The sequence below is a fragment of the Triticum urartu genome, chromosome 1 (assembly GCF_003073215.2).
Source record: "Triticum urartu cultivar G1812 chromosome 1, Tu2.1, whole genome shotgun sequence".
Classification (NCBI taxonomy): Eukaryota; Viridiplantae; Streptophyta; class Magnoliopsida; order Poales; family Poaceae; genus Triticum; species Triticum urartu.
The window spans coordinates 525,732,003-525,744,948 of NC_053022.1; the positions used below are offsets into that span (position 1 = coordinate 525,732,003).

At 44.8% G+C, this 12,946-nt stretch overlaps 1 protein-coding gene across 1 annotated transcript; it reads left to right on the forward strand.

The window, feature by feature from the left end:
- The first annotated feature begins 10,947 nt into the window (after positions 1–10,947).
- LOC125537533 (transcription factor BHLH133-like) lies at positions 10,948–11,991 on the forward strand. Its single transcript, XM_048700853.1, has 5 exons — positions 10,948–11,217; positions 11,307–11,369; positions 11,461–11,526; positions 11,733–11,798; positions 11,896–11,991. The coding sequence occupies exons 1-5, from the start codon at positions 10,948–10,950 to the stop codon at positions 11,989–11,991; spliced, it is 561 nt and encodes a 186-aa protein (XP_048556810.1).
- The last annotated feature ends 955 nt before the right edge of the window (positions 11,992–12,946 follow it).

The window sequence follows — 12,946 nt, forward strand, 5'->3', positions numbered from 1 at the left end:
GGAGGAACAACCTCACTTGTATGAGGACGCCGCCTTCCCCACCGATCCTGAGACCACTGATGGTGCCGCCGAGGATGACCCCACTGATGCCACCACTGATGGTGCCGCCGAGGATGCCACCACTGATGGTTGCATTCTAATTAATGAAGCCAAATTTCTAAATGGTTCACATTCCTTCCGCAGGCGACTGAAAGCAGTAGCGCGGGGTCGACTAAGAGCAACCCTTGGGACACCACTCTAAATAGGGCGTTGAATGTAATGAAGAACAAGGATAAGCTTAGTAAGCCGACGTCAGTTGGTCGTGTGGCCGGCAAAGGCTTGTCGACAAATGGTCGTCATACTATAACACTGGTGGGCGAAAGGAGAAAAAGACCAGCTCGGAAAGCCAGGGCGAGGTTCAAGAACTCAAGGCACAGGTGGCGCGGATTCCGGAGATTGTCCAAGAGCAAGTGCAACAACAATTCGGAGCGACGATCACTGCCATTGTGCCTACCTTGATCGAGGGGTTGAGTGCGTGGATTACGGGCGGCCAACAGGGGCAGCCCCCGATTCCTAGCTTCACGGCCAGCAACTCGCAGAACGCGATGGCGGGGCCATTGGTGTCTCCGGCGGAGGCGGCATTGGTGTCTCCGACACCGGCATGGGAGCTTAATGCACCCGGGTCTACGCCGGCCGCCACCTCTACAGCAAGCGGCCCTTCCGTCAACTGCACGCCCGCTGTTGGCGGTGCCTCGACATTAGCCGAGCTCGACGCCATCATCACGGTAACTAATTAAGCCTCTCTCGGCCGAGGACTTCATCTCCTTGCCTTTGACTGGGCATCCCTAACGCCCTACATGTTTTCGCAGGGCGCCGCCGACGTTCCGTGCACTCTCCTGCACTTCGTGAACAACGAGTTGGTCGAGGTCGCCTAGGGCAAAATCGTTCAACCGGGCAACCCCTTGTTCCACGGTACCCAGATGCCACCCAACTTGTTTAGGGTTCAACTGGTTCGGGTGCTGCCAGGCTGCGACGAGTTGTTACCTCCGATTCGACCCGTCGGGGCCGACAATGATGACGTGATGACCCTCGGCGCCTGCCTGAGCTGGCTCCTGCTTTGGCCGAAGAGCCAGATTTGTTTGGGGGCGGGGGACACCACCCCAAAGACAACACCGCCAATCGTGCCGGCGCCAAGTCGGCCCCATGGCAAGATCGCCGCAACGGTGCTGGACATTCCTATGCCACTGGATCCAAACATGCATATGGCACAGGATCAGAACGCCGACGACGACGATAAATTTGGCAACGTCGATCAGTACTTTGCCGATCATGGGTACGGTGGCGACTTCATGGGGCCTCCTTCTCAAGAACCCAACCCAACAAAAGACGTGCGCGATCTAGCTGGTACCGCGGAGAAGCCAAGTTGCAACAGGCATCGTCTGCCGTTCAGCTCTCAGGAGACGCCTCCAGCTGCCGACTTCACCGAGCCTCAGATAGGCGAGGTGCGAAATATTATCAGCCCCAACACACTCAAGAAGGCGGTCTGTGAGCAGAACTCGGTCCCATTACAGGAGAAGAAGAAGGCACGCAAAAGAAAGACTAACAAGGGTGCGGGCCAGCCGGCACCGAGTACGATCCGTGCTCAGGACGGGCCACCTTCACCTGAGGATTTAATGAGGAGGCTGCATGTGGCGGGTAGGCCGATGCTACCGAGAAATATGCTCGATGCTGCAATCGGTGCTATGCGGAGTCTGCATGACAGTGTTCTTTCTTTGGAGAAGCAGCGTCTCAGAGAGAAGGATGTGGCATACCCGGTTTTCGCGGCCAAGGTGCCAGAGGGCAAGGGCTTTGTGGATAACTCCATCGGGGGTACGATCGTCCTGCGGTTTGATGACATCCACGCTATGTTGAACCTTCATCCGCTGCACTACACCTTCGTTCGGCTATTTTCGCTAAGTATGGAGATGCGGATCATTCGCGACAAGACCCCGGACATCGTGATAGTCGACCCCTTCTACATGCGTGCCAAGATCTTGGGCAGCGCTGGGGACCGGCAAGTCGCGAGTTCTTACCTCGAAGGCGTCATTCTGGCAAACCAAGATAAGGATAACTTCCTCGTGCCTTACTTTCCCGAGTAAGTCCTCCCCTCAACTGCCCCGTAAAATATGAATTCTTAGATTTCGATTGTTTTTCTTTTAACATTCCGTGTTTTCTGCAGTGACACACATTGCACGCTCATCGTCCTAAGCCCCAAATATTCCATGGCCACGTATTTTGACCCAGACTATCAGTCGAACGTAGACTACACAAATGTCAAGAAGGTTCTTGATGATGTTCTCCCCGGCTACGCCAAATCTAGAGGCACCTTCACCAGGCCTATTCGTAAGTACGGCAAGCACGTGTTCTCCCACAATACGATGTTCTGCTGCGTCAAGCAGCCGCCTGGCGGTCAGAAGGGTGCCTACTACGCCATCCATCACATGCGGGCGATCGTACAGGACCATCATCAACTTCTGCTACCGAGTAAACTCAGAGATTGGGCCGCGAGCGTGTCGGCAATCCAGGACGCGGACATCAGACAAGAATTCTTTCGCATCCAGTCGGAGTTTGCGGAAATCATCCATCAAGATGTCCTTCGTACCTCGGGGCAGTTCTACCTCAGAAATCAACCGTCCAACAGTGACATCGACACAATGCTACAAATGCAGGTTGACAACGCCCGTTATTTCATGACTCCCATGATAGACGGCGGCTTCATCCACGCTCCGGTCCCTTGAGTCGAGTTGAAAGCAGTGATGCTGTGTCTAGTTCTGAAACATCGATTGGCTCATGTTGTAATTAAACTTTAATGAACTTGTAGTATGTCTCTTTGGTTTCGAGAGTCGTGCAACTTAGATGTAATCGATGCTATTAATGTCTTGCTTTTCTCTTCCGATCGTTCTGTTGCATACTTATATATTGCTTATGTATTGTCTGTGAATTGGTACTAACGTTTCATTTGGCTAGTGCATAGCGATGTTGTCGTATGTCGTGTACAAGGGTAAGGTTCCCGGAGTCTACAACGACTGGGAGGAGTGTCAGAGACAGGTTCAACGATTCAGCGGTAACAGTTACAAAGGGTACACCACTAGGGCCGAGGCCGAATCTAGATACGCCCGCTATCTAGCGGGAGAGGGGAGGGAGTGTTGGAGGAACCGGATGAAGACGAGTTTCATCGTGATGATGCTCATCGTGATGACCGCAGCTCTCTTCTATGTGATGGTAGTTTAGATGATCGATATCGACTTGTAATGTGAAGACAAACTCGCTACTCGCGGTCTCGAGACTTGTAATATAATGTTCTATCTTTGTTCGGTCTTTTCAATTCGGAGACTAATATGATGAATTGTATTCGGAGACTAATATGATGAATTGTATTCAGAGACTAATCTTCTATTGTATTCGATGAATCTGTTGTTGATGTGTGTTGTCTATATTTTGTCCAATTATACATTTTGTAACCTGTGCAAAAAACAGAAAATAAAAAAATAAAAAAAAACCTAATATTCATACTAATGGCGCATCACATCACAGTGCGCCATTAGTATGCCAAAGGATACTAATGGCGCATCATTAAACAGTGCGCCATTAGTATGCCGAAGTTACTAATGGCGCATCTTGTTGTTGTGCGCCATTAGTATGCCAAAGCACCTGGGTATACATGGCCCCCTGGGAGGCATACTAATGGCGCACTATTGTATATACTAATGGCGCATCTGAGGTCCGCCATTAGTATACCAGATACTAATGGCGCACCAGTGGTGCGCCATTAGTAAAATATACTAATGGCGTGGCACTAATGGCGCACCACTAATGCGCCATTAATGGCCAAATTAGGTGCGCCATTATTAGGCCTTTTCCTAGTAGTGTACTGAAAAACACCGGCGGCTACAACCTCAGAAAATGGGCTAAGTTGTCAACTAGAGGTGGTGGCGATGGGTTGTTGTTGTTGTTGTTGTTGCCTTGGTTCTGAACTACCAACTGCATCAAGGCATTCTGCTGTTGGATCAACTGAGTAAGCTCCGGTGGGAAGACAAATCCGGGGTCACGTCTCGGAGGCATCTGATGGGTTTAGAGGGGAGAGATTAGAATAGAGTGAGGTCTAGTGAGAAGGAACTACCCATATGCACATGAGACAAACACATTCATATCACACCACTCAAATCAAACAAGGGCATACAAACGATCTAACTACCGTTACAAAAGTGCTCGGACTACTACTATATACATGGGGGAATACTACTGATAATATGGTGGTCATCTAGAAATTTTGATCGGTGGAAGACTCCATGATGTCTGCTCCAGCTTCGTCTTTGTAGTCATCATCACTAATGTCGGGGTCGGAGTCGGTGTCTTCGATGATGATGTAGTCCTTAGGATCGTCGGCATCTCCTCCTAGCGTGGGGTCTCCCATGAATACTCCTAGCTTCCTCATCGGGTCGTCATTCTTCTCCACTAGTATTGTGATTTCCTCCTCGTATCTGTCGCATGTAGACTTGAGTTCCTCTTCAAGCTCCATGTTCCTAGTCATCAACTTCTTCAGATCTATCATGCTTGTGCACATCTGGTTCTCCTAGCGACGAATGTGCTAGTTTAACTCCTGGATGAAAGCTGCAATGGACATGTCCCTCTTGGTGCTGATCACCTCCCATTGCTCATATCGGCGTCCACATATCTGGTCGATGATATCCTTAAGATCCTTCTGATAAACTTCGTCGATGCGTTCCATGGCGATGTGGGCTAACATGCTCTTTCCTAGACTCGAGGTTGGTGCATCAAAGGAAAACTCTATGGGTTCAGTAACTGGCGTGAATGTCCTTCCTGGAACTTGAACTCGAATCATCCAACGCTCCTATTCTGGTAAAGTGGCGGTGTAGGTCCCGGTAAAGCTTGGTATTCCGATGTTCAGGTACCTAGTGACTTCCTTCAAGTGTCTCCCGAATGGTGTGTCTTCATCCGGTTGTGCAAACTTGTTCCTTGAGTCCGCCATCCTATAGAGTAGAAAATAGAGAGGAGTCAGAAATGATTAGAGAAGAGTGACCTATGGCTCATCTTAGTGGCCGTGTCCTACAATCAGCATGCGCTCTGATACCATCTTGTAGCGATCTGACCTCAAACAGTCAAATCTCTATGCATAAGTGTCATCCCTGGATCGGTAATGCTGACACACACAGTACTTCGAAGAATTTATAACAGAGTGTAATCACACACTTATTACATCGAATGTCTCAAAGGAGCACTTATTACAAATAATATGGCTTAAGGCCATCTAAAAGATAACAGCGGAAGGCTTGGAAGATAAAGTGAGTCCATCAACTCCAACGACATAGCTGAGTGCACGACAACGACCTAACGCACCTTACTCTTCATCTGAAAAGTCTGCAACATGATATGTTGCAGCCCGAAATGGGTCAGCACATGGAATATGCTGGCAATATAACACAGTAGAGCAATGAACAGAATAAATGCTATAACTACATGCATATGAGGCTGGTGGAGGCTCTATGGTTATAATGTTTTGCGAAAAGCCAATTTTTCCCTACAACAAAGGAATATATTTTGTTTAACTATCATGGTAGTTGTTAAACATTGAGAAGGTTCCTCCAACTCAATCCCAATTAAGCAGTATTAAAACACAACAAATTAATTTAGAGTGATGAGATCAACATGATAATCCAAGAACCAGATACTCAAGATGTCCATAACCGGGGACACGGCTAACCATGATTAGTTTCTACACTCTGCAGAGGTTTGTGCACTTTTCCCCACAAGAATCGATCTCCTCCGTTGTATTTCTCACACTTCATGGTGTTTGAGAAACAGATGACCGAGACACAGCCTTTCAGAAACATTAACTCTTTACTCTGGGTGGACAGTTACACCTACTTTCTCCTACATCTGCTAGCCCACCACTGAAAGAGGTCATGCAACCTACTCAATGATGACCCACAAGTATAGGGGATCTATCGTAGTCCTTTCGATAAGTAAGAGTGTCGAACCCAACGAGGAGCAGAAGGAAATGATAAGCGGTTTTCAGCAAGGTATTCTCTGCAAGTACTGAAATAAGTAGTAACAGATAGTTTTGTGATAAGATAATTTGTAACGAGCAACAAGTAACAAAAGTAAATAAGGTGCATCAAGGTGGCCCAATCCTTTTTGTAGCAAAGGACAAGCCTGGACAAACACTTATATAAGGAAAAGCGCTCTCGAGGACACATGGGAATATTGTCAAGCTAGTTTTCATCACGTTCATATGATTCGCCTTCGGTACTTTGATAATTTGATATGTGGGTGGACCGGTGCTTGGGTGCTGTTCTTACTTGAACAAGCATCCCACTTATGATTAACCTCTATTGTAAGCATCTGCAACTACAACAAAAGTATTAAGGTAAACGGTAAACCTAACCATAGTATGAAACATATGGATCCAAATCAGCCCCTTACGAAGCAACGCATAAACTAGGGTTTAAGCTTCTGTCACTCTAGCAACCCATCATCTACTTATTACTTCCCAATGCCTTCCTCTAGGCCCAAATAATGGTGAAGTGTTATGTAGTCGACGTTCACATAACACCACTAGAGGCTAGACAACATACATCTCATCCAAATATCGAACGAATACCAAATTCGCATGACTACTAATAGCAAGACTTCTCCCTTGTCCTCAGGAACAAAAGTAACTAATCAGAAAGCATAAACATGTTCATAATCAGAGGGGTATTAATATGTATATAGGATCTGAACATATGATCTTCCACCAATTAAACCAACTAGCATCAACTACAAGGAGTAATTAACACTACTAGCAACCTACTAGCACCAATCCCGGACTTGGAGACAAGAATTGGATACAAGAGATGAACTAGGGTTTTGAGATGAGATGGTGCTAATGAAGATGTTGATGGAGATTGCCCTCTCCCGATGAGAGGAGCGTTGGTGATGACGATGGCGATGATTTCCCCCTCCGGGAGGGAAGTTTCCCCGGCAGAACAGCTCTGCCGGAGCTCTAGATTAGATCCCGCCAAGGTTCCGCCTCGTGGCGGTGGAGTTTCGTCACAAAAGGTTGCTTATTTTTTCTTGACGAAAGGCTTCATATAGCAGAAGATGGTCATCGGAGAGCCACCAGGGGGCCCATGAGGTAGGGGGCGCGCCCCCACCCTCGTGGACAGGGTGTGGGCCCCTTGGTCGTCATCTTTGGCGAGGATTTTTTATTATTTGTTATAAGGTATTCCGTGGAGTTTCAGGACTTTTGGAGTTGTGCAGAATAGGTCTCTAATATTTGCTCCTTTTCCAGCCCAGAATTCCAGCTGCCGGCATTCTCCCTCCTTATGTAAACCTTGTAAAATAAGAGAGAATAGCCATAAGTATTGTGACATAATGTGAAATAACAGCCCATAATGCAATAAATATGGATATAAAAGCATGATGCAAAATGGACGTGTCACTCAAATATGCTAGAGCCCATAATAGCTTGTGGCTGCACACAGAAGTTTCTAGCATGAATAATCTTATGATCCCTTTGAGGCTGGGTGGCGAACCTTAGGATGATCACACGGGTACTCTGGGATATCCTAGGACAACACTGGATTCTCCAGGTGCCCGCAACCAATCCACCTAGATGTGTGTTTAAGTAGCCATCTTAAGTTAACCATTAATTAACAATCTCACATCTGTCATGGATACACTCAAACCCAATCCGCGTCTACGAGGATAGCATGGCAATATAATCATAACGTAGAAGTAACTCCCAAGGGTTTGATAATAAAAGGGCAATAGGTTCTACCTCATCATGTACTTCCTAATACCCACATGTTAACCACATCCTAATCATGCAGTGTTTGAGGATGTAACTAATGCATAAAAACTGGGTAATAAAGGGTATGATCAATGTGTTACTTGCATTGTTGACGATCCGCAAACCTTAGAGACTTGTAGCAGCACGCTTCGCACTCTGGGAATTCTATCGCAAACAAACAATAGCATACATAAGCACTCAACCATAGATGCAAGGGTAAAACTCAAATAGTAAGATGCAATCTGAAAGTTCAACTGAAGAGATTCGATTTGCAAAAAAAAATCGGTCAAATCGGAGCTACGGAACTGAAACTACGGTCAAAAGAACTTCGAATTCAAATCTTCTTGAAACCAAATTTTAAATTGTCAAAACCATGTTCAAGTTGATTAACCGGAAAGAGAGGCTCGAGACAAAGATTTTGGCATTGGTTTCACTGGATTTGGACGAACGGTTAAAAAGTTGCGAGGGTTTGAAGATCAGGGGCTAATCTGCGATAAAAATAATCGTGGATCCCTGGCCGAAAAATAAAATAAAAAGAAAAATACTACGGCGTGAACGTTCGCTAACAGAGGCAAACGGGTGAAATTCGTTCGTTAAAACGAACTAACAAATGAACGTTCGTTATTTAACCTAATCCGAGAAAACCGGAGAAAATCCGAACCGATCCAAAAATCAAAACTAGGGTTTCTAAAAAAACCAGGACGGGCCGGAAAAACCGGCGGCGGCGGGCGGGATCTGAACGGCAGCGGCGGCGCGAGTCCGCGGCGGCGAGGCGAGGCGGCGGGGCTCCTACGCAGCGACGGCAGCGGCAGCGCGGGCGGCGGCGGCAAGTGCGGCGGCGGTGAGGCGGGATGAGGTGGGAGACGGTGGGGTGGCGGCGTACTTATAGGAGGGCGGGAGGGGTCTGAGGCGGCTTGGGGGAGGGGGCAAGGCGGCGGGGCGAGGTGGAGTCCGGCGGCGGCGCGCTCCCGCGTGGGGAAGGCGGCAGCGACAGCTGGGCTTCGGCCCGCTCGGCTAGGCCGTTGGCCCAGTCAGGAGCAAATTTTTTTATAAATAATTCCGCCGAAAAGGAAAAATCCTAAATAATATAAAAAATTCTACAAATGCCAAAAACAATTTCACCGTCTAAATTAAATATTTAGAACACATTTTCTTGGCCTGAAATGCAATTTTAAAAAAATGCATAACTTTTCTCTAATTCAAATAAAATAACAAATAAAATCCAAATAAAATAATTATTTGATTTTAACATTTTCCCTCCAATATTTCTTTTGTTTTGGAGAACTCATATTATCTCCTCTCTTTTATTTTTAATATTGAAAATATTTTCGGAGAGGAAAAATAATTAAAACAAAAATGATCCTCTTTCCAATATTTGAGAAAAGAATTCAAATATGAAAATAAATGAAATCCCCATCTCTCTCCATGGGTCCTTGAGTTGCTTAGAATTTCTAGGATCAAAACCAAAATGCAAATAAAATATAATATGCATATGATGACATATGTATAAAATTCCAAATTGAAAATTCGGGATGTTACAATGCATCGTGTGTACTCACTCTGTAAAGGAATATAAGATCTTTTGGATCACAATTTACAAGCACAAAATCTCTATCTCTACTACTTAAAAAGAACGTAAGGTTCCCGTTTCACCTCTCTTTCATCCAACCTTCCTTATATACGTTCCACTCTTTCCTTCTCCTCATTGATTTTTTCCTTCATCTCTAATTTTTCTCCCATCCATTCTCCGTAAGAGAGAATCAATTGTCTCGTGTTTTATTAACTTGCCAAAATAAAAACATATTTTGTTTGGTAAGTCATTAAATTCTTACCAAATAAGTGCTTAACAAGAAAATGGCAGGTAAATCATGGGGATTGGATACAAGAACTTGCTAAGATTTTAGCGCATCAGTATGATAATGAACATGCAGTCACGGGCTAATCACTAGAATGTTTATACTCCCGTTGCAACGCACGGGCAATTGTCTAGTTGTCTTAGAAAAATCGTGAGACTTTCCCGATTGCACTGCAAGAAAGGAACCAAATGCAGCGTTAATTCTCAAAGTCTTAGAAAGCCAAGCAGAAACCAAATTCATGGCCTACCCCAGCTAAGAGGGCAGTTTGTATCTATGTGCTGGGGCTGCTGCATGATCTGCACCGTCCTGATCAATTGGATTCTGACCTTGTTTAAACAACTGGCTGGCCTCGCTACCACATAATACTCCCTTCGGTCTTTTTTAGTCTGTATATAAATTTTGTCTGAAGTCAAAGATACCAAACTTACAGGAAAATGTATCAACATTCACAATGCCAAATTAATATTTTTAGATTCATTATGAAATGTATTTTTATAGTATGTATATTTGGTATTGTAGATGTTGATATTTTTTAATATAAATTTGACAAAATTTGCAAAGTTTGACTTGACTCAAATCTAATACACGGAGTAAAAACGACCGAGGGAGTAAGACAGAAAATCTGGACTGTGGGGTCATGATACATGCGTTACACCAGCCAAAGTTCATTAGTCTGAGATGCTGCCTTATTGTCATACATAAGCATCGTTGACTAATCCAGTAATTATGATTCATGCACCACACCAAACATAGTATTCTACACCATAGCATTTATGACTTCCCACGGGCTACCACTTCCCAACACGTTGAGTCAAATATTATCTATGCTCTTCGAGTCTTTCTCTTCTGCATTATTGTTCTTGAAAGATTGTTGTTAATCTAAGTCAAATCCATGTAATGTCAATAACAAAGACTTTCTGCTCCTCAAGGTATATATAAGCACGCTCCTAGGTATGCTCAGTACTAACCAAAGGATTTCTCATAACCATACCGCACAAGAGAATTCAGAGATCAGAAGAAATGGAGGAGGCAGAATGTGCATCTTGTTGGGGTTCTCTCGATGCAATCTGTGAGGAGTCGGAGATGATTGCACATTTGCAGTCAGTGCTCTGGTGTGACAGTGATATTGTTGTTAATCTAAGTCAAATCCATGTAATGTCAATAACAAAGACTTTCTGCTCCTCAAGGTATATATAAGCACGCTCCTAGGTATGCTCAGTACTAACCAAAGGATTTCTCATAACCATACCGCACAAGAGAATTCAGAGATCAGAAGAAATGGAGGAGGCAGAATGTGCATCTTGTTGGGGTTCTCTCGATGCAATCTGTGAGGAGTCGGAGATGATTGCACATTTGCAGTCAGTGCTCTGGTGTGACAGTGATTCTGATGCAAACCTCCGCTCCTCCAAAAATGATAGCACAAATGAATCTTTTGATCTCCAAGTCAATGACCTCAGTTCGGCAAATGAGAGGGACATTGGTATCAAGAGAAAGATGCAAGTGGATGAGCAGAGCGACCATCACAATGAAGTCCCCGCGGTTCTCTCGGTAAGTGAAGGCCTACAATTGGTCAATTTTATCATTAAAATTAATTCTACTCCTTATTTATTTATTTTTGATAGCAATCGATTCTCTAGGCCCCAAGGAAGAGTGGTAACAAATCAAGAGCTGCAATGGACTCACAAAGCAACTATGCAAAGGTTTGATAGTTACTTACATATTATTAGCTTTGTTTCCCTTTTGGGGAATCTCTTATTAAACATTTTATCACCATGTGCAATTTTGGAACAGAGAAGAAGGCATAAGATCAACGAGAGGCTAAGAGTACTGCAGCACCTGATCCCTAACGGCACAAAGGTGAATTCTTACTATTTTCCATTCATTCTTCATTTGCACCTGCCAATGCTAATTGTGTTGAGCGTTTGCTTTTTCAGGTTGACATAAGCACAATGTTGGAGGAAGCACCTGATCCCTAACGGCACAAAGGTGAATTCTTACTATTTTCCATTCATTCTTCATTTGCACCTGCCAATGCTAATTGTGTTGAGCGTTTGCTTTTTCAGGTTGACATAAGCACAATGTTGGAGGAAGCAGTCCAGTATGTCAAGTTTCTGCATATGCAGATCAAGGTATGTATTCACTTATAAAGCAACAGATGCACAAATATTTCAATTGTCAGTGTGCGAGTGCGTGCCACTTAGTTCTTCCCATCTTTTTGATGCATAGCTCTTGAGCTCTGATGAAATGTGGATGTACGCTCCGCTCGCCTACGACGGCATCAATGCCAGTTCCCCCCATTTGGATTCTCTGGTTCAGGAATGACTACCCCAAACAAACAGACCCAGCAGATGGTACATAATTTGTTGGAAGGACCTATGGCTCAACTGTTCTGATTCATCTGTCATAGCATTGTCATATCTATTGTGGACTTCAACCCGAATTTCCATTTATTGAGTATTGTAGCTCCTTATTCAGGATTCTATTTTTATTCTTGATTGCTTAAACAATGTCAATAATAAGATTTATTTTAAACCAGGCTTGTTGTATATTGATTTTGATTTAGAATCGACCTCTTACTTTGTACCTATACAAAGGAACGGAATCAAGAGCTAGCATGGCAATTTATACAACTTATTCTTTAGAGAAAAAATAGCTTTACCCTTTACGCACGCAATCGACCGGCTAATAAATGCATCCACCCAAAGGATAAATCTAGAAATATAAATAATATGAAATATAGGAGTATCTTCTATGTTATATTGATGACTACAAGAGCACAAATGACCATATTACCTTTTGTGGAAGTGTTAACCAAGTACTCCCTTCATCTGGAATTACTTGTCACAAAAATACATAAATATGGATGTATCTAGAACTAAAATATGTCTAGATACGTCGTGTTTGCTGAGCTGGTTCATGTGAATGCATTAGAGCACCTTCAACCAAGTAATCAATTTTGTTTGTTTGAGTCATCCAGACAAAAAATACGGCCCAACGGGACGATCCAAAACGGACAAAGCGTCCGCCTATTGTCCGTTTGTTCTTTGTCCCGACACAAACTGAGCTCAAATTTGAGCCATAAATGGGTTCGTGATGGACAAAAGCGGACGCTCTCGTCACTCGCTCATGCCCTTGTGCGTCCGTCTTGGTCCCATGCATCAGTGACCCGCACTAGCAGTTCGACCTCTGCCTCCGCAACCGACGCGACGAGGCCGCCTGCGCAGGCCGCCGCCGCGCTCACCGGTGAGGGCTGCCGTCGCGCTCTCCTCGTTTTCTG

Bases quoted from the DNA above. Each gene is read 5' to 3' on its own strand.
- LOC125537533 (XM_048700853.1), top strand. From the start codon at position 10,948: ATGGAGGAGGCAGAATGTGCATCTTGTTGGGGTTCTCTCGATGCAATC. The intron at 11,218-11,306 runs GTAAGTGAAGGC...TCGATTCTCTAG, and splicing joins AAGTCCCCGCGGTTCTCTCG to GCCCCAAGGAAGAGTGGTAA. The intron at 11,799-11,895 runs GTATGTATTCAC...TTTGATGCATAG, and splicing joins TTCTGCATATGCAGATCAAG to CTCTTGAGCTCTGATGAAAT.